This window comes from Centroberyx gerrardi, chromosome 14 (genome assembly GCF_048128805.1).
Source record: "Centroberyx gerrardi isolate f3 chromosome 14, fCenGer3.hap1.cur.20231027, whole genome shotgun sequence".
Lineage (NCBI taxonomy): Eukaryota > Metazoa > Chordata > Actinopteri > Beryciformes > Berycidae > Centroberyx > Centroberyx gerrardi.
In genome coordinates, this window is record NC_136010.1 from 2,933,652 (window position 1) to 2,960,800 (window position 27,149).

The window sequence follows — 27,149 nt, forward strand, 5'->3', positions numbered from 1 at the left end:
TCATTCATTCATTCATTCGTTCATTAGACACTTCAGTAAAGCAAACTACAGGCAACCGACGAAATATTGGAAACATTTTATTGTACTACAAAGTTAGTTTTATCTGCACATTTTATTATTTATTCACTCTGGTCACAAAGTGAAAAATCGAAGTCACAAATCACATTCTCCCAAATTAATTGTGTTGTCTATTTCATCAGGCAGGAAACCTTTCTGGTGCACAGAAAGTGACAGGAAGTTATCCATTAACACAATGTATATAGTGTTTATATATGTGTTTTGTCAATTTCAACTTAAAAGTGCTAGTTATGAGCTCCATGACTTAAAATCATGAGTTCACATCTTGTGACTTAAAATTACAAGTTGAAAGGACAGCTTATAAAACATTCACTAAACTCAACACTGTTAGTTTATTAGCAGACTTCCCAGGATGCATTGCATTCGGTTTAACTCTCCAGAAACTCTTCCTTCTGGTTTGAATGAAGTTACAGGGTAGAGACTTGTTATGTATGTATGTTTGGTGAATCATAGGTCAATTTCTGATTTAAAAAAAACCAAAACAAAACATAATAAAATCTACTATCCATCTTATCTATGTATCTGGGAATTCACAATCAAGTAAGTTTCTCTCTGATGCACATGGAAGTACAATCCACTACAAGTAAGTGTATTGCAGCTGCATACTATATGCTGAGCTGTGTATTAATCATGTGATACAAGAGGAACTCGAACTTAAACCTAGCAAACCTTATGAAAAAATAAATAACATTGTATTTCACTTCATCAATTAATGCATTCATCTTGGAAACACGAATCAGCATGACTAGACGTGTTGATTGAACTTATTGTCTTATTGTTATTTTACCTAACTATTCAGTAAACTCACAATTTTAAGGCAGCATGGAAACTTATTTTTTTAAGTTGAACTGCCTTAATATTTTTTTGCAGTGTGTTGGTCTACTTTTATCTCTCTGTCTTTCTCTGTCTCCTCTCATCTCTCTCTCTCTCTCGCTCTCTCTCTTTCTGCTTTCTATTTTTACCTCCATACGCTCTCGCGGTTTGCATTTCCCTATTCCCCTCCTCCCCAAAACCCCGACCCTTTCTTGTCTTTCATTTCTCCAGCTCCATTTTACATTTGCCACAATCAAATATTGAACCGTCTGAAATGGAAAGGGGGTTAGGTTTAGAGAGAGAGAGAGAGAGAGAGAGAGAGAGATACTTTCTTCTCCTCTGAGACAGGCTCACTGCACAGTATCCTGGTGTAGATTATGTGATGAAGCATAGAAGTAATGTGAGTAAAACAGAACTCAAAAAGAAGAGAAAAATATTAATTTGAGCAGAAGAGGGGCTCGTTAAAAAACACCTCACCTCAAAACAAACAGAAGAAACAGACAATTCAATTTAACAAGCAAAGAAAAAGTTAAGATGACAAGCAAAGACTGATTGGGCGATTTATTTAGTTTTTATTTACGAAGCGGTGAAGCGTGTGTGTTGTGTTTTTCTATGTTTACAGTACATTACAGCATTACCTGAATGTTTTACAGCATCTGAATGTAACCGGCATATTTCCACGTTTGTCCTCATATTACGATGTGAATAATAAGTCTAGTGATCGGGGTCTCGAGGCAGAAATGTCCTCGAAAGTTGATGAAATCCAAGCAAAAAATGCCTCCGATAAGTCGGCCTGTGCCGATATGAAAATTTCATAGTACGTGTATCTCGGAATTATCTCGATATTATCCGGATAATCAATAATCTTAAAAACAGTACTGTAATATGCCTCAATTGCTGAAAAACGAATTTATCATATCAGTCACAGGACATTTCTCTTTTTTAAACACGTTTTAATGTAAGACTGTAGAACATATTGTATGTAAAATATTTATGTAAAATCTTCCTGGTGTTTGTTCTATATCATTCTATCTATTACTGATCAGTTAGATCTAAAGCGCATTTTATACTTTAATGAAAACAGCGTCTCTGCACATAACCTGACGCTATTTGACGTGTATTTGTGGTTGAAAAGTGTCTCTGTAGGTGTTGGAACCTGCCCAACAATCTTAACTTTGCATCGAGTCTACGCGGAGTCGCGCGCTCTGATTGGTCGATCATAGGGGCGATCATGATGTCATCCAACTCTTCACTTTTCTCTCTTCCTCTCCTCTCCTCCTCTTCTCCCCTCCTCTCTCCTCCTCTCCTCTCGTCTTCTCCTTTTCTCTTCTCTCCTCTCTCCTCCTCTCTTGTCTCCTCCTTTTCTCTCCTCTCCTCTCCTCTCCTCTCTCCTCTCCACTCCTCTCCTCTCTCCCCCTCTCCTCTCCTCTCCTCTCTCCTCCTCTCCTCTCCTCCTTTTCTCCCCCTCACCTCACCTCTCCTCTCCTCTCTTCTCCTCATCTCCTCTCTCCTCCTCTCCTCTCATCTCCCCCTCTCCTCTCCTCTTCTCTCTTGTCCTCTCCTCTCTCCTCCTCTCCTCCTCTCCTCTCCTCTCCTCCTCTCCTATCCTCTCCTCTCTCCTCTCCTCTCCTCCTCTCCTCTCCTCTCCTCTCCTCCTCCTCTCCTCTCCTATCCTCTCCTCTCCTCCTCTGCTCAACAGACAGACGCTATTTGACATGTATTTGTGGTTGAAAAGTGTCTCTGTAGGTGTTGGAACCTGCCCAACAATCTTAACTTTGCGTTGAGTCTACGCGGAGTCGCGCGCTCTGATTGGTCGATCATAGGGGCGATCATGATGTCATCCAACTCTTCAAGCTCCAACCGCTCCGACTCATCCCGTTCCTCCAGCTGCGTCGCTATAGTGGCGTCCATGTTTGTTTTTACCGGTGATTGTCGTCACGTCTGCTTCCTGTTCCTCTCTTCTTCTATGTTTTGTTTTGGTGCGGTGAGTCTTCCCACAGTGTTTTGGGAGAGAAAGATGGAGCCGTTTTGATCAGAAAGCAAGCGAGTTCCCAGCCTGAAGCAGAGAAACTGTTGTAGAAACTGTTGTAGAAACTGTTGTAGAAACTGTTGTAGAAACTGTTGGCATCAGGCAGCAAAACACCGACAACACAAACCACTGCAGCAAGAAAACACAAAGCATCCAATATAGTAAATAAAATCAACAATGGAAGGTGAAGATGGACTGGTTGGGGAAGGAAAATGTTCTGTAATTCCTGCCGCTAGTTTCGAGGAGAGGAAAAGAAGTTAAACCAGATCTTAGTGGTACAAATTTAGTGTTTATTTATGAATATGCAATGCAAATTACCCCCCAAAAGGACCAAAATGCCCCTAAAAATCAGATCAAGGGGGGAAAAAACATTAATTTTCTGACCCTGGTAGCACGGAAAATGGCCTCAATTTACTAAAAAGGAGCAATGCAGCATATTTTCTTATTAGTGTTACATGAGTTCAGCAGTGAGAAAAACACTGACACACACACACACACACACACACACACACACCCCGCAGTTATTATCAGGGCTGTTTTGCTGTTAAATAGAGTATCTAATACATTGCAGCTAGCAGGGGAACGGGGGTCTAGTGGTTGGATATTGATCCAGTCTTTGCCTCCAGCTATGGGCTAATCCTATAATCATTTTTATTAGTCTACTCTGCAGAGGGACACACACTGCAGGAAGACTTCTCCTCCACTCTACTTCTCTTCTCTTCTCTTCTCTTCTCTTCTATTTTTTCAGTTTTTTCCTCTCGCCTCGTTTCTTCTCTTATGTCTCTTCTGTCACCTCGCTTCCTTTCTCCTTCCCCCTCCCTCTCGTCCTTTTTCCTGTTCTGTCATGTCTCCTCTCCTCTCTTCTCATCTCCTCTCCTCCCCTCTCTCCTCCTCTCCTATCTTCTCTCCTCTCCTCTCCCCTCTTCTCCTCTCCTCTCTTTTCTTCCATCTTCTTCATCCCTCCCCTCTCCTCTCTCTTCCTCTCTTCTCCTCCTCTCCTCTTCTCTCTTCCTCTCCTCTCCTCTCGTCTCCTCCGTTTCTCTCCTTTTCTCTCCTCTCCTCTCCTCTCCTCCCCTCCTCTCCTCTCCTCTCTCCTCCTCTCCTCTCCTCTCTCCTCCTCTCCTCTCCTCCCCTCTCTCCTCCTCTCTTCCCCTCTCCTCTCCTCTCCTCTCCTCCCCTCTCTCCTCTCCTCTCCTCCTCTCCTCTCCTCTCCTCCTCTCCTCCTCTCTCCTCTCCTCTCCTCTCCTCTCCTCCCCTCCTCTCCTCTCCTCCTCTCCTCCTCTCCTCCCCTCTCCTCCTCTCCTCTCCAGACAGACAGCAGAGTGTGTTGGTACCCTGGCAGCAGCAGGGGGAGTCGGGTGTTGGACTCAGTACTCGGGGTCGGCGTGTTGCTCGAGGGCACGCTGGCAGGGAGGAGTCTGTGATCAGCCGCCGCTGTCGCTAACGGCCGCTCCGCCAAACCAATCCAGAGAGTTGTAGGGAAAATGTCAGAATGTGTTTCCTGGCATCACGTCTGTGATAGTATCAGGTTGGAGGCATTTACCAAAACACAGGCTGGGAAATTTAGCAGAGGAGGAAAAAGGACTCGAGTCACAGTTTTAATAGCTTGAGACTTGATGCATGAAGAGAAGACTTGAGACTTGACTTGACTTGGGTTCTGGTGACTTGGGACTTGACTCTGACTTGTACTTTGATGACTTGAAAAGGTTTCTAAAGTCTTGACTTGAGATCTTGTGTTTGTGTAAATGACTTAGATTGAAAGTGATGAGATTTGTTCCAGCGGACGACTGAATTTAAATTCTGTTTTCTGAATTTGTATGGAATGATTGAATTTATTGAAGTTGAAACTGATTATAGAAATCAAACTCATGATGCTCTTACCAAGTTTTTATCCTATTAAAACCATATTGCATTGAAAAGTCCTAGATATTTAGTTTTCTTAAAGATATTAAATTGATACTGGACTCTTGATTTGTTCTGACTTGACTTGCTGTTCTACATTTAGACTTGAGACTTGACTTGAGACTGACTTGGGACTTGAGCAAAGTTGACTTGGTCACACCTCTGCTCCAGAACATAACAGCTCCAGAAGTCTCAACAGAGAATATATTGCATACATACACATTTTATTACATGCCCCTAAGACAGGTTTGCTGCTGGAATAACTGGAATATCCTGCAGTTTTCCAGAATGCGAAAATCAGGGAATTTGATCAGTTTTCTGTGGAATTCAGCAGACTGATCTCACAGAAAAACATTAAATGAACACGACATGTTAACAGCAAATTACATGTTGGTGGAACGTAAAGTGTTAAATTAACATTTTCCCAGCATGAAACGGTTACATGAAGGAGACACGACTGTAAACTAGTGTGACATGAAGCAGCACGGTGGACAGTAAGGGTGTTGTGGGCGGGGTGGTGGACGGGCGTATACGTGGTTCGATTCCCAGCGTTTTCAAAGTACATTTCAACCGTAAGACACATTTTAATTTTTAACGAACGTTTTTCTTATTTAACCATGACCAAACCATTTCTCTAACCTTAACCAAGTTGTTTTAGTTGCCTAACCATAAGCCAAACCTTAAAGCTCCACTAAGCGATTTTTTTCTGACCACTAGAGGGCGACAGAAACCGCAACACATTTTGTAAACACACACAGCAAAGCTACTGGGCGACGGAAGCCCTTAAGGACAAACCGTGCATAAAGGCTAACGGCTAAAATAAACGAACTTACGGAGAAATATCTCCGGTTACCAGTCTCGCTTTGCCAGATTTTTCTCCTGCTGAAGGTCACATGTCCCACGTTTCCTCGCTCGCTTCATCGATTCGCCGTTACTCGGGCTGACTTTGACAACAAGTTTTAGGAAAGAGGAGAAAACAACAACAAGCTGCTGCTGTGTTGTTGTTTGTTTACATCATCACGTCTCACGGAAATCTCCACGTAGCACACGTTAGCTTCAGGATTGGTTACAGGCTCTGAAATCGCTTATTACAGGTTTTAACTAAGTTGGTTTACTTGCCTAAACTTTACCCAACCCTAACCTTAACCGAACTTGTTTTACTTACCTAAATTTAACCATTAACCAACCTTTGGGACGTAATTAAATTTGTGGTGGAGGAATGTATTTAAATTCGTTGCGGGGGAACGTATTTCAGTTCATGGTGGAAAAACGTTATTTTCCCATAATACATGTCCACAGCACGTAAATCACCGTTTTAGAGTTCGTGGTCATTTCACGTATTTGTGTGAGATCACGCTGGAATTCAGGGAATATCAGGGAATTTTTCAATTTGTTTCACACCTTTATTGCATTAGCTGGTGGTTTTCATAGGTAGGTAGGTAGGCAGGTTTGCTACTGCTGGAGTGGAAACCAGACTGAAAAACAACATGAACAAACCAGGAACAGAAAACCATGTTCAGGTCATGGAAGCGCTCCGACTCAGTTATGGAAAGTCTTGGAAAAGTCCTGGAATTCCTCATCATTCCCCCTGCAGAGCGTCCGGGGATCATCTCCATCCTCCGTACAGGTAGTTTCAAAGGCAGCGGGATGTGGTAATGTAATACCATTATAGTGATTAGGAATGATTAATTTCTCCATGCTTCATTATTCATGATAACGCAGCTTACATTTCTCATTCTCTCAAAGCAGTGATACGCATAATGAGGTGATATGTCACATATCATTACCTTGCTTTGTTGTTGTGGTAATGATGATGATCTTTAATGTGATAGTTGTTGTTTTATTTAAAATTTATGTATCCAGAGAGAGGTTTTCAGGATAATGTGTGTTCTCTTTCAACGCCAACATGATTCACATTCATACTGTAGAGTTCCACATGTTCACATCACGTTTTAATCCCTCACAAAAAAGTCACATGTGAAAACCCTCATGTGAATTCTGGACACATGTTGGTTTTCACATGTAACGAGTCTATATGGAGTAGCTCTTTATAAATAGTCCAAAAAGAAGTAGCTTCAGGTGTGCATATGGGCTGAAACTCGCACACTGGCTATGAAAGGAATAATCCAAAATAGAGATTTACTGATGCAAAAAATAGAAAAATATGTATTTATGTGATGTGCTCAAGTGCAAAAAATGTGATATAATAACAAATCAAGGTGCACCAACAAAAGAAAACGTTTGGGTTTACACCACCTTCAGTTCTCAGACTGAAGGGAGAACACACCTGAAATATAAAGAGTAATTCGCCATATTGCACGGATCAAGGAGGAGCTGCTGCAGCCAATCAGAGACCAGGCTCATGGATACTGACAACTATACATTTAGAGAGCAAATTATACAGATGATTAAGATGCAACTCTACTACATGAAAATAGAGAGCAATAAAAAGTTAACATTGTTGTACAAATGGATATCTAGAAAAAAATTAAGAAATGTGGAGAATCTCGTTTTAATGCATTCTGAATTCAAGCTGCAGCGCCACAAAATGCACAAAAATTCATGGGGGGTTGAGTTCTTTCTGAAGACACGGTGTTGTTTGTAATGTTGGTGATGTAGGTCAGAGGTCGTCAACCTTTTTGACCCCTTAAAACGAAGTGATGCCGACTCGCCCCCCGTCACAGACTGCATTACAGAGAGGTGAACATTTGATTAATCATCAGAGGCAGAGAGGCTTAAAACTTCATTATTTCACAAGACAAAAGCAAAAAAATATATATACTGTGTATATGTGTATTTCCTTCCTTTACCTTCATGTACTCCTCTCCTCCTCTCCTCTCCTCTTCTCTGAAAAAATAGACATGATAATACATTTGTATAGTAGAAATATGTTTTTTTTTCCCTATCCGATAAATCATCTCACGAAAAATGTCTCTCAGCACTAGTTCCAGTGCAATAACCTGTGAATTAATCTATGGAAAAGTATAGTTTGTTCTGTGTGTACTTAATGATATTCTCCCTAATACATAACACATTGTTTAACACAATGCAAGTAATTTAAAAGCGTAAAAAACATAGGTACTTGCACACATTGTGATGTGTGTACAATGTCAGTACATTTTGTATAAGAAACACAGTATTACAGTGTACTTACAATACTTTTCCATAGGTCAATATACATCTACACTGGGTTAAGGCCAAATGATGTAAAGTGTTAACAATCAACAGTAACAGACACATTTTAAGTTAATCAGGTAAGACGTTGATTAATTGTGTATTAAATCAAAACCTTTTCAATATCCAGAACATTTAACGCTCTTTGGCTTAACTGTCTTTTAGTTTTACTTTTAGTTTTCTGCACACTGATAAAACACTTAAGAGAAATTATTCAAATAAAACACAGCGATAAAATACAATGGTGAGAAACACAGAAAGAAGAGATGCAATCATCCTAACTGCCCAGTAATACATTTATATGAATTCTCCGGTGTGTGTGTGTGTGTGTGTGTGTGTAGGTGTGTGTGTGTGTGTGTGTGTGAGAGAGCTTGTGCCCCCGCCCCTGCTGCCACAACCAGATAAAACTTTTATGACAAGTGCTGTAGTGCCTAAGGATAGACACACACGCACACACACACACACACTCAGAAAACACACACGCAGAAGACAGACATGTATATGGAGGACACACACACACACACACACACACAGAGGATACACACATACATGTGGAAAACACCTACACACACATACGCAAACTTGTGGCATTTAGAATCGAACATGCTAGTCCAAAACATAGATTCTGAACACACACACACACACACACACACACACACGCACACACACCTACACACACACACACACACACACAGATAAATGCAGGTTATATAAGTCCATAGATGTCACGGCTCATTTGTCAGCTTGGACCTGCAGCAGGTTTCACTGGCAAAGTACAGCTACACTAGCAGTTTTTATTTTATTTTATTTTATTTTATTTTATTTTATTTGTTTATTTGACAGGGACAATGCACTTTAATCAACATCAATTAAAATGTAAATGTGCCAGAGTTAAACAAGATGAGCTAATTTTAATCTGGGCTGAATGTTAAAAAAAAGAAAAATAAAGATAAATATAGATAAAAACGACAGAACATTCAGTGACAATGAGCATGAGCATCATAAAGGACAAGACATTATGACATAAAGACATTAGTTACATAATATCAAAACTATGAAAAACTATGAAATAACACAAATGGAATTATGCAGCGACCAAAAAAGTGTTAAATCAGAACTATCTTATATTTTAGATTATTTGCCTTGATGGAAAGGCAAAGGCTTTGGAAAGAAATTCATACATAGGATCAACTTCACTATTTATATTTGTCTAAGAAACTCATTTCAAGCATTTAAGCAGAAGCCTTTAGATCAAAATGGCTTTAAGAGAATGAAAAACACAAAACATTCAGTCAGGTGGGTCCAGACTTTTGACTTGTAGAGTAGATTCTCAACTTTTTCAAGTGTGTGTGACAGTGTGACACGAGAAAAGGAGTTTTATTTTCCCTTTTCAGGATATTCTGAAAAAGCCCAGAGGCTGCAGACATTCATTAGTTCCCAGAGAGAAAGCCATCAATCACTAAGATTAAAAACATGATCATAAATTTGTGCCATTTGAGATGCAATTTTTCACGTCGCATAAATCACCTTGTGACCTTCACAGAATCCTCTCATCCCCCCTGCAGGGAGAGAAGCCCGGGCCGCATCAGCAGGCAGATCAGACGCAGAAATAATCTCATTGGTCGAGTCAAACCTCAGTGGGCGGGGCCAAAAGAACCGCAGTTTTCGGAGCACTAACCCTGCGCTCAAGCGATGTCGGGTCGTACTTTTCTCTGAGTTGGGAATACTTCACAACTCGGCCGTCTGAGTCTTTATGATCGGAAAAGTGGAGAACAATTCCTCAACTGTTTACACACACTTCTAGGCCAGTGATTCTCAACCTTTTCATATCCAGGACCCCTAATTTAGTCCACATTAGGGCCACAGACCCCCATTTATGTCTCTCAGACCCAAATCTGAGAATATTTTAATTGTCAGATATGATTTTGTCCAGAACTCCATGACTGTCTGTACTGCAGGTAGAGAGATAACAGAGAAACTATGATCAGAACAGTCATTCTTCTACATTCTCTAACTGTGTTAACTTCTTGTAAATGAAATAATGTTGAAGTTTAACAATTCATCAGTTTGCCTGGGACCCCCTGAGACCCCCTCCAGGACCCCTGGTGGTCCCCGGACCCCACATCGAGAACCACTGTTCTAGGCTGACGTTAGCAATCGAGCTAGCGATAGCCTAGCAATCTTGGGCAATTTTAGTGGATTATGAATGAATAAATTGAATGATGCAGCACTACAGTTATCAAGGAATATCCATGTCTTTTAAATTTGTACTTGTGGTTCATGTTCGGTGTTTTTTTTCTTCCGTTCCCGTGTGACTCTGCGCTCTGTTCAGCCATGTTGGAAAGAGCGATGACATCACGACTCAGACAATTCCTGCTGCAGCTACAATCCTGATTTCTCCGACTTGGATCATCCGACAGAATCAGCTGTTCATGTGGCACTTCCTGGTCGGAGACTCGTTCAGACCGGAAATCTGAAACGACTTGAATGCAGGGTGACTGGAACCAGCTGGTGGTCTAGTCGAGCTGCCCGGTGGTTTTCTTTAGAAGACTGTGGTTGTACTTGAAAATCTCCATAAGGAAAACACGTTAGAAGAAGTGAAATTAGCTAAATAATGTATTGACTTTATATTTTTTATCAGAAGTTGGGTTGTGGTCCGTTGGCTTCATGGAGTTGGAGGTTTGGAGTCTTTTTTGGAGCCGGACTCTAGCGGACGTTGATGATGGAGCTGAAAACAAAGTCTTTCATTTTCTCTGATAAATCAAAACGCTGCTTTTGCCGACGGTGTGTTGAAGGTTTGTTGAGGCAGAGTTCCTAACCGAGCTACGAGGTGTTCGTGTCACAGCAGGTGAACAAGGACAAACGGAGCTTATATAAGCCGAGCGTCGGGAGCGCTCAGCCGGCAGCTGCAGCAGGGTGACGGACAGAGTCAGGAAACACAAACAGGAAGGAGGAGCCAGCGGCTGACATGGTGGAGGAGTTATACATCATGCCTGGAGTGCTAGTTCTCTCTCTATGTCTCTCTCTCTTTCTCTCTCTGTCTCTCTCTCTTTCTTTCTCTCTATGTCTCTCTCTCTTTCTCTCTCTTTCTCTCTGTCTCTGTCTCTCTCTGTCTCTGTCTCTCTCTCTGTCTCTCTGTCTCTCTCTTTCTCTCTGTCTCTCTCTCTCTTTCTCTCTGTCTCTCTCTCTCTCTCTCATTCTCTCTCTCTCTGTGTCTCTTTCTCTCTCTCTGTCTCTCTTTCTCTCTCTGTCTCTCTCTCTCTCTCTCTCATTCTCTCTCTCTCTGTGTCTCTTTCTCTCTCTCTGTCTCTCTTTCTCTCTCTGTCTCTCTCTCTCTCTCTGTCTCTCTCTCTTTCTCTCTCTGTCTCTCTCTCTCTGTCTCTCTCTCTCTCATTCTCTCTGTCTCTCTCTGTCTCTCTTTCTCTCTGTCTCTCTCTGTTTTTTCTCTGCCACGTCTTTCTCTCTCTCTTTACCTAACCCTAACCCTAACCCCTCTCACTATGTGTCTGTGCAAAATCCAACTAGATATTCCTCTATGAACTATTGACCACATTTTACTGTAATTTCAAACAAAAATATTCTCATTCATAACATTTATTTGCAGAAAATGACAACGGGTCAAAATACCAAAAATACACACATATCTCACTCTACACCGAATAATCATGAATCATAAATCATCAAAAAATAACAGTGCTAAGGAAGAGTTCAGCAATCAATATTTGGTGGAGTAACTCTGATTCTTTATCACGGCTTTGATGCGTCTTGGCGTGTTCAATCAATACCTAATCAATACCTCATTGATTTGAATCAGGTGTGCTGGTAGTGGAGTTTAATGAATACATGGAATGGCTGTAGAGAAATACAGACAGTCCAAATATATGGGCTGATCTCTTCATTTTTTCCACAGATGCTTGTCTCTCTCTCTCTCTCTCTCTCTCCTGATGTGTGTAAACATGTTAGAAGTTGGACTGAATGAAGGAAAGTATTATTATCATTCAGATCAATATGCAAAAAAAAAAATCATCAGAAGTTGTCTTCAATACAGTTCTCTCAGCATCATAACGAAATTGAAACAGGTGATATAGGCCCTACAGGTAACTGATTCAGAGCTTGAATCTTACAGAGAACCCGCCTTCCAGTTCAAACCGGCCAATCACGTCAGGACTTTGAGTGTGATGACGCTCAAAAACAGGTTAAACTCTGTTGGTCCCGCCGGCGGGTCGATCGTTACAAAGGCACGCTGTGCGGTCAAAGCTTTGTTCAAACCCACAGAACTTCATTTTATCTTCTAGTAAAGATCCTTCCTGAATCCTTCCTGCAGTTCTAGTTCAATTCCAATTAGAGCTGAACAATTAATTGCAATATGAACTTCTGCAGTTTCTAAATCTCAGAGGCTGCAGGTAATTTCTTCAGAGAGAGTTTAGTCCAAACTGGATTTGTGAACAAGGAGTTTTAGAGCTGCAGGTGATCTTTGGTCCATGAATCAAAACCTTTCATCAGACTCGGACTCAGTAAATCCTGCACACTCACATCTAGTTTTTTTTTTTTTTTTTTTTTAACAAAATCACTTTTCTTTAAACAATTTTAAAGTTCTAAAAAAATTCTGACAAGAAAAACCTGTGATGATATGAATCGCAGTTTAAATCGTAATTGCAATATTCTGTTAAATAATCGCAATTTGATTTTTTTTTATCGGTGTCTTTCAGCCATAAGTCCAATTCTGTTTCCTGTAGGTTTTGTTTTTTTTCAAATTCCAATTCCGATTGAATTGTAAATTGATGAGTTCATTCATGAATTGACCCCAAACCCTGACTCCCTTTACAGCTTCTCATATGTAAAACTTGTGCGTAGCATGTGTACACTGCAAAAAAATCTTCATCTTAACAAGTCATTTAGTCTCTTATTGAGTCCTAAAATCATATTTTTCTAAAAACAAGTGACAAAATCTGCCAGTAGGGTTTGATAATTTCACTTGTTTCCAATGCAAATCAACTTGTTTGAAGAATTTAGTAGAATCAAGAGTCATTTTCTTGACAGCAGTGCAGTGATCTGCCTTATTCTGACTGGTTTCAACAGACTGACACTCTGTTCTAGAAAACTCCTGAAACAAGTGAAGCTGCATTGGAGACAAGTGGAGTTATCTCTCCTCACTGCAGAATGTTTCTCTTGGGTTAAGAAAAATAAGACTTGAAGGTTGAATATGAGACTAGATGACTCGTTAAGGTCACTGAGGGATTTGATCCTGAAGCTCTAGTTGGTGCTGAAATAGAGAAAGCTGTTGAGGTGTTTCCTGCTGAGGTAACGAGCCTTCAGGTGTTCAGCTGCGGCTTCCCATCACTCCCAGTTTCACGGGAAGCGCCGGGCCGAGAGACACCGCTGTTGTCCTCACATAGAAAAAAGAGAGAGAGAGCGGGAGAGAGGAGAGGAAAACCAGACAGAAAGAGGAGGAGAAATTACAGAGGCGAGACGACGAGGAAAGACGATCGGAAGAGGAAAAAAAGACAGAGAAGAATGTTATTTTCCTCTGATTGAAAATGAAAGAGGGAGAGGGGGAGGAGAGAACAGATACAGAGAGAGAGAGAGAAAGAGAGAGAGAGAGGAAAACAAGAAATGAACAAGAGCTGATAGAGAGAGAGAAAAAAGAGGGGTAAACTGTTTTTTTTCAGAATAGAAAAAGGTGGAAGAAAGGAAGGCGAGAAAGATGGAAAATGAGAAAGGGAGAGGGGAGGAGAGAAGAGATAAGTACAGAGAAAGCAGAGAAAGCCTGAAAAAAGAGAATGAGAAAAGAAGAAAGGAAAGAAAGAAAGAAGGAATTGACAGTGATGGGGGGAAGGAAAGGAAAGAAATGACTGATAATCTGGAGAGAAACAGAAAGAACGAATGAAAGAGTCAGAAGAGAGAGCAGAGGGACCTTGAAAAAACACAAAGCCAAAGGACAGAGAAGGAGAGAGGAAAAAAAACGCAATAGATGAAAGGAGAGAGAAAATAACAGGTCTGAAGCAGAGCGGAGAGCAGAGGTGAAGAAAGTGACAGAGGAGCTGGAAATAAGAGAGGACAAGAGCGAGAGAAGGTTTGAAAAGAAATAGATGACAAGAGCGCGGAAAGAGAGGCGATCCAAGTCAGAGAGAAAATAGAAGTGGGGAAAAAAAGCAATAGATGGGGAGAGAGGAGTGAGACGAGAAGAACGAGAGAGCAGAGAAAAGAAGAGGTGAGGAGGATCAGCGACTGTGAAATGGAAACCAGGACGATTACACCTGGACGAGAGAGAGAGAGAGAGAGAGAGAGAGAGAGAGAGAGAGAGAGAGAGAGAGAGAGAGAGAGAGAGAGAGAGAGAGAAGAAATGGAGGAAAGGGAGGGAAGAAATGAAAACCAAATGGCCAAATGGTTATATGGACAGGAGGAAAAGAAAGAAAGAAAGAAGAAATTAAGAAAGGAAAGAATTAATGAAAGACACCGACTGATAGAACAGAAAGAAAGAAAACAAAGAAAAACAAATCAAGGGTGGAAGGAAAGAAGATGAGGGAAGAAAGACGAAGGGAAAGACAGAGTGAAAACGAGAAAATAGAAAGAAAGAGACAAGAGTGAAGGAAGTGATGCTCATCAATAAGCTGGAGAGAAACAGAAAGAAAGAAAGAAAGAAAGAAAGAATGTAAAAAAAAACCAAAAGAAGGCAGAAATGAAGAAAGGAAAGAAAGAAATACCACTCTACTTGTTGAGGTGGAGACAGAAAAAAAGAAATGAAAGAAGAAGAGGAAGATGGAGTGGAAAAGAACTCCCTCTGCAACCACTTTGTGTGTGTGTGTGTGTGTGTGTGTGTGTGTGTGTGTGTGTGTGTGTGTGTGTGTGTGTGTGTGTGTGTGTGTGGTTTGAGTGGGTGGGCTCAAGGTGGCAAATGTCCTCGCCTTATTTAGAGGCGTCACTGAGTGATCTTGTATGTGTGTGTGTGTGTGTGTGTGTTGCTGTCAAGGACTCAAGGCCATTAGGCTTTTTAGACAGGGACAAAGGAGAGAGAGAGAGAGAGAGAGAGAGAGAGAGAGAGAGAGAGAGAGAGAGAGAGAGAGAGAGAGAGAGAGAGAGAGAGTGCGCAACTGACACATGCAAATGTGATTGCATGTGCAAGTGTGAGCGCATGCAATCACATTTGCATGTGTACAGTATGTGTGTCTATATGTATGTTTGTGTGTATGATGCATTTATGCACCATTCACATGCATGATCATGTAAGTGTGTGTGTGTGTGTGTGTGTGTGTGTGTGTGTGTGACGGATGTCTGACATGCCTTACTGGGTCAGTGTGTTTTGTGTAAATGAAGGAAAATGCCATCTGTGAGCAGACAGCCGCTCTCCAGAGAACTGAACTGAGTGTTGAATTATTTGTCTGCTGTCAGAATGAAACTGACAGGGAGTATCTGTAAGTGTGCGTGTGTGTGTGTGTGTGTGCATGTATGTGTGTGTGCTTAGATTCACATTTGAGTGTGTGTGCGTGCGTATATGTGAAGGTTTGGGCACGTATGATCACATTTGCTGATGATATATGTGTGTATGCAAGTGTTGATACGTGTGATCACATTCACATGCGTGTATATGTAATTGTGTGTGTGTGTGTGTGTGTGTGTCAGCCTGTCAATGTGGACGACGGAGCGAGGGAATTGTAAAAAGAAAAGGTAAAAACTGTGTAATGCTGCAGGTTGTCAAAACAGAGAACAGCATCATAAATAAATCCATCTAGGAGAAGAAAGCAAATCTTTGGAGCGGAGTTCTTTATTTTTCTTTGCTTTTGTCGAAAGGTTGCACACTGAAAATGTTTTGTGTGTGTGTGTGTGTGGCGGGGGTGGGGGGTGGGGTGGGGTGGGTTTCCAGTAATAAATAGTTATTTTTATCCATTTGGATCACGGAGTCAGATTAAATGTTTGATCAGGTAGGATGAAAGTCTGCTAACTATCCAGCTACCGTTACAAAATTGTCCAGGAAGCCACAGAGGTGGGAACTGTTTACTGAGGAGCCACACTGGCTGCTACTGATAATATAATCGATGATATAATACTTCTGAGATTGTTTTGTTGTAGTCCAAACATCATTTCAGATACTTTTTGCTGCCAGAGGGGGAGACAGAGTGGGGAAATCGGGCAAATTTCAAGAGAAAGAAAGAAAGAAAGAAAGTGGGAAGGAAAGAAATGACATAACCTGGAGAGAAAGAAACTGAAAGAACGAATGAAAGAGTCAGAAGAGAGAGCAGAGAAACCATGACAACACTAAGACAAAGGACAGAGAAGGAGAGAGGCAAAGCGAGAGAATGAGAAAAATGAGAGGTTGGAAAAAAAAAATGATGAAAAGAAAGAGGATAAACGAAGCGAAAGAAGAGAGAAAATAACAAGTCTGAAGCTTTTTGCCACCAGAGTGGGGAAATCTGGGAAATTTCAGCTTTCAATTTAGGCAAGTAAAACAATTTGGTTAAGGTTGGAGGTAAAGCTTCACTGAAAATGAAAACTTCACCCACAGTAGACAGTGAGTGTGTGTGTGTGTGTGAGTGTGTGTGTGCGTGTGTGTGTGTGTGCTGTCTGGATGCAGCGGTGTGTTACTGTGCTGAACAGCTGTCAGTCTGTCAGCAGAACGAGGGAACCAAACCGCGGAGGATAAATCTCATTTTCGGAAAGATTTGCTGTCAGAAACGTAAACGCTGTCAGAGGGAGAGAGAGAGAGAGAGAGAGAGAGAGAGAGAGAGAGAGAGAGAGAGAGAGAGAAGCAATCACCTCAGGATGAGGGGGGGGGGGAGAAAGGAAGTAAAGTTCAAGTTTAAGTTTAAGTTTATTTATTTATATAGCCCTTTATCACAAGCATGTCTCAGAGGGCTTTACAGAGAGTGTGTCTAGCTAGGTCTAACTAAACACAATCAGTGGTAAACAAAATTTTGTAGGACAGCATGATGAAAAACACAAGGTAGGTAGGAGCAGATTTAGCGAGACAAACAATCTACCTATTCTATATAGCCTAACCTACCCGGCACCCCAGCCTTAGACCCTAAATGCACACAAGGAAAAACTCCCAGGAAAAAATTTGGAAGAAACCTTGGGTGGGCTGAGGCAGATAGGGATCCCCCCCCGGGACGGCTTAACGTGCAATAGGTGCCGGGCAAAACATTGACAGAGTCATGGGCAACAATGATGACAAGAGAAAACAGAGAGAGACAAAAGAAGGGGAGGAGCATGCGGCGGTGGGGGGGGGGCTGAGGCCAGCAGTAAAGGAGCGAGGGCAGCAGCGTCCAGGAGGGAGCAGCGGAAAGGAAGGGCAAGGCAGCACTGACGACGAAGAGCCAGGGCAGCACCCGTCACTGCCAGGTAGAACACTGACCTGGAGTCAGAGAGGAGGAGAGAGAGGAAGCCGCGTACACACACACAACACACCCAGACACACACACACACGTAAAGAAGAAGGGGGGAAACAGCTGCAAACAGAACACACAGGGTCAGAGACACACGGGGGGCAGCAGCATCAGGGATGTGGAAGGGACCGAGGCCGGCGCTGACGACCACTGGACTGCACCGGAGTCTGAAGGGGGGAGAGAGTAAGGGGAGAAGCAGCAGCAGCAGAACACAAGACAGACACGTTGGGTGGGAGCAGGACCAAGGCCGGCGCCAACGACCGGCGGGAGCGACACCTGTCCACTGGCAGGTGGAGCACTGGACCGGAGTCTGAGGAAGGGGAGAGAAGACAGCTGCACACAGAACACACGGAGTCAGAGCACATCGGGTGGGAGCGGCAGCAGGGATGGGACTATGGCATGCACTGGCGACCACTGCACTGCACCGGGGTCTGAGAAAGGGGGAGGAGACAGGTACACACAAAGACAGCGAACACACGGAGAGAGATCCAGGTGGGAGCAGCGTTAGGGATGGGACTAAGGCCAGCACCGAAAACCATCAGGGTCAGAGGAATCTGAGAAAGGGAGGAGAAAACCAGCCGCGCACACACACACACACACACACAGAGCTGTGCAGAAGCAGCACAAGACCGGCAGAAATGAGAGCAAACAAAATGGATGGGATCGGGTTGACACTGGTGTGAGGGAGAGAGACCCTAGCTCTGTTCGAAACCGTTCCCTATTACAGAAATAGTGCACTATTTTGCACTAGTGTCCAAATTCTCAATGGATAATTTGATTCACTATATAGCTCACTATAAAATACCCACAATGCACTGCAAACTGTAGTGAATGTACCCTACAATTTCTCCTGTATACCACAATGCATCGATTGTGTTTTACCGAAGAAGAAGAGATGGCACAAGGCAGCAATTTTGATTGGTTGAAGTTGGTTTGTTCTATTTACTGGTTTACAGTGTTAGCGAATCAACAAAAGACGTGTTAGACGCCCATTCGAGTTAACGTTTGCTTCCGTTCGTGTCTGAGAAGCAACTTGAACCAAGAGCAGCAAAACAGCTACAGGAATCATGGTTACAGGTCAGCTGGCTAACTACTTTAGCCACCAATACAGGAGGTAACATGAAAGTTAGTGCTAATCGCTAGCTCCTGAGCTAGCTAACGTTAGCTCATGAGCTTATTGTTGACCAAACCAAAACAGCTTGCTGCCATTAGGAGACAACACCTGACTGAACCACACTTGCACATGATTAGAATTTCAACAATTTATTTGTAATTTAATGTTCAAAACTACCGGAGTCCATTTCAAGCCGCTGTCATGAGGCTTGGTTTGTTTATGAGATGCTGCGTCCGGCTGCGTCACACGAATATCCGGCGCATTTTTTTGAAGCAGTGATGTTTAATGTAGTGTCTAAAACTTTGTTCGATCGTCGCCCATACAGTTCACTATATGACAAACCCTCCATAGGGAATAGTGAGTGAGCGACACAAATGAACCATTGAATCCCCACCAGCTCCAGGGCCACTGATCTGCAGCTGACCTCTGACCTCTGCCCTCCCTGAGAGTTTACCTGAGAAAGAGAATTTCCCTACAGGGAATCGATAGAGTATCACGTTACGTTATCGTTAAATTTGCTTCACTCCTTCCGCTCCCCCCCCCCCCCCCCCCAGGCCCGCCGGCGGAGCAGAGAGCGCCTGCCGCCTCCGAGCCAAGCGGGGATTCGCGCCTTGTTTCCTGCGATTTTTATACCGTTCTTTATAAAACGCATAAACTTCACAGCGCCATCAAACGCCTTATTACTATTCCTATCACTGCGAGTAGACTTTCCCCCTGTGGTCTCGATCAATGGGCAGAGCGTGTCGTAATACAGCCCGGGTCACGGGTTCACATCCCGCCGGGCCGCCCACACGCTGTAAATCTTGTGCTCTCGTGGCTCCGTGGATAAAAGCCTCCACCAAGTAGAATAATAGATCAACTTCTTTTTCATGCGTTCTTATTCCTGTTTGTTTGATCTGGTTTTATCTCAGCTGTTTATGCAGTTTATGCTGCTGCTGCTATTTGTGTGCGTGTGTGTGTGTGTGTGTGTGAGAGAGAGAGAGAGAGTCAGTGTTTTTCTCACCGCTGAACTCATGTAACACTAATATGAAAATATGCTGCATTGTGTGTGTCCTGTCTTCCCCTATCTTCCTAAAAGTACAAACACAGTTGAAGAGTTTAATTCTAAAACACTATCAAAATCATTCCACTCACCAAATACAATAAATGTAAACGAATTGGACTCTCTGACTTTGGTGCAGGAAGAAGAAAAAAACAACAAACCACTTCTCAATCTAATAAATACATTGTTAAGTATGTCTGTGTTTTGCAGTCAAAGGTTTTATCAGCAGTGATTCTCTTTTCTCAAGTTTAGTCATTTTGGAACAAAACTAGGTAACACTCAACGTGGTGCAAATAAGGCATCACTGTGGGTACATCATGATAATTATAATCAGTGCATGAAATAACTAGAAGGCACTCGGAGTGCAAACCTCCACCAATGCTCAACAATTCCCCAGTTTGCTGTTACATCCAAATATTTTAATCTAAATTGTTTTCTTGACCCTGCAAACATCCTCTTAGGGTCCGGAATCAAGTCTGTATGTCCATTAGTTTCAGAGTCATGCCTAAAAAACCATAATGTGAAACCAACATGTGTAATGGTAGAAAATCCCAGATGCAGATCACAACCAAAATCTAATCAGTTGTTCCTCGGCCAAAGACCGACCTGTCTCCTACATTTCATGGAAATCCATCCTCAAGTTTTGAGAGATCAGACAAACTAACAGGGGAGAAGACATAAACTCCTTGGAGGAGGTAATAAACACAATGTGCAAAACACTTTGGGGGTTGAATACTTTATAGTCCAAGTGTATAGTTATTGACATGATATTAAACTGATATTTTTGTTTGTTCAATGAATGTATTGTCAGAAAAGTTTATAATTTGCAAAAAGTCTCAAAATGAATCAGGTAGTGATTTATCTATTTATTTAAAATGCTACATGTAGCACCTTTAATTCTTCTCATCCCTCAGTCCTCTCCGCCCTCTTCCTTGTTGTACCAGACGCCCCTCAGCACTGTGTAAAGTCCTCATGCTGCCTAGTATCATTCACATAACACAAGCCATTTGGTGGATGCTTTTACCCAAAGTGCCTTGCAGCACCATGAGTGTGCACAGTTCAAGCATGGGTGGTCCTAGTTATTGCATTATATCTTGCAGTATCCTTCATTCCCCTCAACACTCTGTCTCCTCCTCCAGGCGCGGAGCACGCTGTGGTTTCCAACAGGCTTTCTAAGCAATAAAACTTTACTACATCGCTGCTGCAGGCGATGCGTTTTATACCTCATAACTCCAAAATGTCAGCTTTTCAGGAACACAGAAAAACAGCCGTGTATTTAGCTTGCCGACCTTGCATTTTTTGCGGCTATTCATTTTTGGTTTTGAACAGGTTTCGTAAGCGTCATTGAATTTTCTCGACCCATTGTGGACTATGTGATTCTTCAATTTTAGATAAAATTTGAAAATCTGCAAAATTGGAATAGCAAGGTTTTCACATGATGACAGCAGTATTTCTTTTCTATCATTCCTTTCCCCTCTTGTGTGGAAAGAATTAATGATGTTTTACAAAGCCCCTTGCAACTCTAAAGTATGGTATCATAACTCTAAAGTATATCAATCATGTTTTCACACAGATAAATTCCACAGAACTCAGTCACTGTCCCATCTTCTTTTATGAAACTTATTCCTGTCATTATTCATTCTTTTTGTTTCTCTTTTACCTCTCTCCCGATACTTCATATAGATACAATTCTTTTCCTTTCCTTTTTTTCTGTCTCTCTTCTCTAAAGTATTAGTGAGTGAGTGAGAGAGAGAGAAAAAACTTTTTTTTTTCTTTGCTTGCAATTTTTCCCAATTCCCGCAATTTTACCACAAAAAGAGCACATAAAACCTCGCAAATTGTATCGCAATTTTTGAGAAAAGCTGCAGCAAAATCAAGCATTTTTGGCCGCAATAATCACAAAAAACTCTGCGAAATCCTGGTGGGACTGGTTATTGTTCTTCTTTTACCTCTCTCAATGTATCTTCCTGTGGGCGCAGACACATTTTTCTTCATGTCCTCCAGTCTCTGTCTCTCCTTCGGGAAGTATTATTGTATAATATGGCATTTTATATTATTATATAACACAATCCACAGCCCCTCCTTTAGGCGTGCAGTGCACCGTGGATTGACCAGACCCCCTGCTGCTAATGGGAGCCCTTCTCTTTGGAAACTCATTCTCCTGTCATCATTAATTCTCTTTGTTTCTCTTTTACCGCTCTAACATATCTTCCTATAGGCGCAGACACATTTATCTTTCTTACTTCTCTCCTCCACCCTCTCCTCCTCCTAGTTATGAACAAATTCCCCTGTAGCTGATGGGAGCCTGTCTTCTCTTATGAAACATATTCTCCTGTCATCATTCATTCATCCATCCATTCATTCTTTGTTTCTCTTCTACTTCTGCCAACATATCCTCCTATAGATGCAGATATTTTCACTTCTCTATTTTGCCTCTCCTCTATTGAGTATTATTGTAGAGGTTACATTTTTAATTTACATTTATAATAACATACACATTTGTATTCATACATACATCTCACCCACCCACTTCCTTGTAATATACGAAGCAGGTTTCTACATACTGTAAGTGCACACAAGGAATAGTTACATCAGATCCTGTGGCTTGCTAAATACATTTTGCTTCAATGTTTGCATGGTCCCACCTGCCCACTTCCCTTTTATAATACTTGTAATTACTAACCCATCTTTTCTCTCTCGCCTCCTCTAGGCGTTGAGTGCATTGTGGTTTTACCGGACCCCAGGAGCTACTGGGATCCTGTCTTCGGCACCTGCGTCTTCCTCTTCTCCTTCCTCATCCCTGTGGCCATCATCAGCATCTGCTACAGTCTGATGGTCAAGCGTCTGCGCAGCGTCCGCATCCTGTCCGGCTCCAAGGAGAAGGACCGCAACCTGCGCCGCATCACCAGGATGGTCCTGGTGGTGGTGGCGGCGTTCGTCGTCTGCTGGACCCCGGTTCAGATCATGGCCCTGGCTCAGTCGCTGGGCTTCAACCTGGGCAGCCTGTTCACCCTGGTTCTGATGCACTTTTGCATTGCGCTGGGCTACGTCAACAGCAGTCTAAACCCGGTGCTCTACGCCTTCCTGGATGAGAACTTCAAGCGCTGTTTCCGCGAGTTCTGCAACCCGTCACCGTTCCGCCTCGACACCCAGCAGTCTGGCAGGATGAGGAGCATCGCCAGGGAGGTGGCGGCGGCCTACAGCTGCAAGACTGGAGACGGCGGGGGGCCTGGGGGAGGGACGCCCAATCCAGCATGACTAGGCGTGGAGCTCCCCCTGGTGGGGGTGGACCCCCAACAAAGGGGAGAGAACCCGGGGACGGGGAACTCCAACACAGAGCTCACCCAGATCACAGCGCTCTAGCGGCACGAGCCCTCCCGCCCCCCGACTAGACGACTGGCCTGGGGTGGGGGGGATGGGGAGGGGGACAACGGGGGGCGGATTGATGATGGGGTTGAGGGGAAAAGGATTTAGGAATGAGGATGGGGCTGAGGAACAAAGAGAGACAGATCTAGAGGGTGGAAGGCAAAGGATGGGACAGTGCCATTGTAGCCTCTCAAGACTTTGGAGAGAGTTGGCGTAGAGATTGGTAGTAAATAGTACAGCTCAAATATTATGCTAGAAGTTATCTTTGGAAGTAAATGGGGCATGTTGGGAGGGTATTTGCGAATGGAGGAAAAGGGTGCATCTTCAGACTGAACGAAACCTCAGAAAGACTGGCTTGTGGGGTGATGGAGAAGTATCTAGAGATAGAGAGGTGGAGGTTAACAAGACATTTGAGGAAGCGATTGAGAGGACACACACAGGGACAGAAACAAGAGAGGGGAAAGAAATGGGAAAAGAGATGGGTTGACATGGGAGTGCAGCTTGGAAACAGCCTTGGAAACAGAAACTGGAACTGGGAATCGAGGCTTGTAGCCAGGTGCTGCATCTCTAGAAAAGATGGCCAACTTGGTACATGGGCGTGAGAGGCTCAAGGGTTGGGGTTACAGTTGGATATTCGGATATAAACAGCATGGTAAGAACACAGGAAGCAATGTCCAGTGAGGTAAGAGAAGCACCAGAGAACCTGTAGCATGGATATCAAATCCCTGAAACCACCACACTCTATATTAACCATTGGCACACCTTGGTGATTGTGGAAATGATGTAAACAACATTGGAACAACATTGGGAGCAAGGATCATGGCTCTCTAGCTGTAAGGACCGCTGACTTGAAGACCGACCTGGAGCACCACTTACAGGGTTTCACCTCTGCCATGGGTGGGAGGGGCAAGGGAGATAATTTGAATGCTGTCAGGCTTACTGGTAGTTGTGAATGGAGAATAAACACTTACATTGCAATTGATTAGATCTTTATCAGTCTGCAGACATTTCTGTTATGAAAGGTGGACAGGGGTGGACAACATGGACAACAACACACCCACCTCTCCGTGCGTTGGCGTTTGGAGGAATGATATAAACCGAGTGGGAATAACGCTGGAAAGCAAGGATCGTATCCACAGTGGTTATGAATGGAAGACAGGGGACAAGACGGGACGCTGGTCTTGTGAAGCAAGAGGAGAATCAGAGGACTCCAATCACACCCCTGTAATGGCATGGACCCCAAATCAAATGCAGATTGTAGTTTTAGTTGTACAAATATTTCTCTGAGAGTTGCTCTGGAGGCAGAAATTATCTCATTGGTTGAGTTAAACTTCAATGGGTGGAGCCAAAGAACCACAGTTTTTCAGAGCGTATGTTAGCTAACTGGCAAACTTGAATGGCAAAGAAAGAACTCTAGTCAAAACATAAGTAAAAATATAAATGGCAATAAAGTATTTTTTCATCCATTCATGACCATTACATTCAGAATCTTGGAAGATGAGCAGGCTAGCCAACTAGCTAACCTAGATTGCATTTTTTCAGTTAGTAGCAACAGTGCCAGGCTTCATAATATTAGCTACCTCCTCTCTTACCTCTTGCCATTTTCACTGGGTTACTTACAACTACTACTTTCACAACGTTACTTAGCCAGAAATACTGTGGTTCTTTGGCTCTGCCCATTGAGGTTAAAGTCAACCAAATTTGATTATTTCTGCCTCCAGAGCAGCTCTGCCTCTGAGAAATGTTTGTATAACTCAAACTCAAGTCAAAGTTTGTGTGTAGCTCAATAGGTAGTTTGTGGTTCATGTCCCATTGGAGCCAGTGATGATAAAGGTGCTTCGGTCAAAAGCGTCCACCAAATAGAATCTGTCGCGTTACTCCCACCCCTGCCGTCAGCCCGCCTTTAGGGTTATGAATGTAGCTGCAGGAAAGACTGGAATGCCTACCAAGTGTCTCTTACAGGTTCTCAAATTGTTTGTGGTCATGACTACCTGGGGGGTGCAAGAGACACAGATTCATGTTGTTGAAAGAAATGTGCTCATTTAACACTGCAATGAAGGGACGTTTTTTTGCCAATTTGGGGAGTCTGTTTGTGGTGGGCCTGTCTGATATTTTAGAGGGCCACCAGAAACGAGTCTACGCATTAGTGATGCACTGCTGACCCCAGATCAGGACTAAAATGGGCAAGGAATGTGTAAGTGTGATAAGGCTGGGACTGTAGACAGAAAGGCAGAAAGGATTTAGAGAAGCTGGAATGGGATAGGTGCGATATGCTGCATAATGTGTTGAATTAGAGGCACAGGGGTAAAGTAGGGTGTAGTATCTGCAAGCTACAGCTTGTATAACGAAATAGGAACTGGGTAACAAGCTTCTCTAGAATAATGATCCTTAAACTGTGGCTCAGGACCCAAAATGGGTCACATGCCTGTTATTTCTGGTAGGAACAAAATGTCTGGTGTTCTGTTTCTGGTGGGTCCGCACATGACAAGAGTACGTGTCAATTATCCTGCATCCGAGGGTGAATCTACTTTTCTCAAATTTGGGGCCTGAACTTAAAACTGTTAAACCATAAACAGTGGGTAATGGGGATGACTATGGTAAGGTTTTACACGCTTAGAACTGGCAAAAAAAGTACATAAGGTAAAAACTGTTTCAAATATTTGTTTAACGTACTTGAGAAGCGTATGATTCCTTTACCAGACATCTGAGTACAGCCTCAAGAGTGGTAAGCATCATTTGCCAGAGCGCCAAGCTGTTATAAATACAAATTTATTCTTCTTCTAATTGGAAATTAATTTGAAAAATGCTCCTCATAGGTTTATTCAAGTCTTTGAAACAAATGGCATTTACAACACATCTGTGATTTTAGACTTTTACACATCCTGTGTTACTTTTCAGAATAATGTGTTAAAGGTGTTAGAAACAATATGTATTATCCGAAGCATGTACTGCTAATACAAATGTTGTGCTGAAGAGTTACACAGTATGTCTTATCCTGTGTTGCTCAATTGGTAGAGGAAGACGCTATCACTGCTGGGGTTAGGTCTTCAGTTCCCATGCCAATAGTGTGTGCACACATGGTACTGCAGAGGTGGTAGAAGTACGCAAATTCCTTACTCAAGTAAAAGTGCAAATACTCATCTAAAAATATACTCTGGTAAAAGTTGAAGTACCAAAGTATAAAAGTAAAAGTCCTGTAAAAAAGGAATATCTAATTTCTAATTCTAGCACAGTTGAATTCACTAACGTTAATTCTCTGCTCTCTTGTTGCTTTTCTCTTCTTCATGTTGCTTCTCTCTCTGTCCCTTTCCCTCTTTTTGGTGTCGCTTTGCTGAACAAGCAGCCAATCACATTTGGCTCTTGATCAGCTGCTCCCGGGATGGAAGCTGTCTGATGTAGAAAATAAAATAAAAAAAATAAAAAAAAGGAAATTCAGATGATTTCCAGAGAGTAACGAGTCCGTTTTGAAAATGCAGTGAGGAGAAAGTATAGATTTTTCTTTTGAAATGTAGTGAGTAAAAGTAAAAAGTCTTAAGTGAAAGAAAAACTTGAGTAAAGTACAGATACTTGAAAATCTTACTGAAGTACAGTGACAAAGTATTTTAACTTTGTTACCTCCCACCTCTGTGGTACTGTAAGGTGTTTTGGATAAAAACAAAGACAAAATGGCATGTTATAAAATAATAAACTCACAGATGTTTTGAAAATGACATATATGAGTGTGCTGTTTTTCCCAGTTCTGTAGCTGAAGTCGGGATAGAAGTGTCAGTGGTAGACTTGATTGGGGTTTGGGGACCCAGGGGTTCAGATATGGGGTATGGGGTGTTGGTGGTCGGGTCTGGGTTTCATGCATTTTGCGGGGTGATTTACGAGGGTTGGGGTTGGGTTGGGGTGTATCAGTGGAGTCATTTTGACTCCCAACACCATAGTGGCAAAGCAGGAGGACGGGGTCACAGCGCTCTGACCCCACTCCTCGGGACAAAGGGGCTCTCTCTCTTCTTAGTGTCTTAAAGTGGAAATCAACCCTAAAACAGAAGTCACACATGTTACTCCTGTGATCCTGGACAGTTTGGACGATGATGTTGAATGCTTCAGTCAAGATCTGTGAGCATGAACATGAAGTCCCTCCTAAAACTACATTCAAACAAGAGAGCCAAGACTCTTATTTCTGGACCAGTTGCATTGACAATGAATGGGAGACTGAATTTGTGGACATTAATATTTTTAATACATGAATAAATTATGATTTAT

General features: G+C 42.6%; 1 protein-coding gene and 1 long non-coding RNA gene across 4 annotated transcripts in view; both read left to right on the forward strand.

The window, feature by feature from the left end:
• oprl1 (opiate receptor-like 1) overlaps positions 1-22,790 on the forward strand; it is a 94,310-nt gene extending 71,520 nt beyond the window's left edge. Inside the window, exons 5-6 of one of the 2 annotated variants that reach the window (XM_071924934.2) lie at positions 10,909-10,924; positions 22,243-22,790. In XM_071924934.2, coding sequence (XP_071781035.1) covers positions 10,909-10,924; positions 22,243-22,790 — 564 coding nt within the window. The remainder of the gene's footprint in view (positions 1-10,908; positions 10,925-22,242) is intronic. The other variant, XM_071924933.2, reaches the window with a different exon arrangement.
• LOC144542309 (uncharacterized) overlaps positions 1-27,149 on the forward strand; it is a 710,732-nt gene that overhangs the window by 116,021 nt on the left and 567,562 nt on the right. The gene's annotated exons all lie outside the window — the stretch shown is intronic.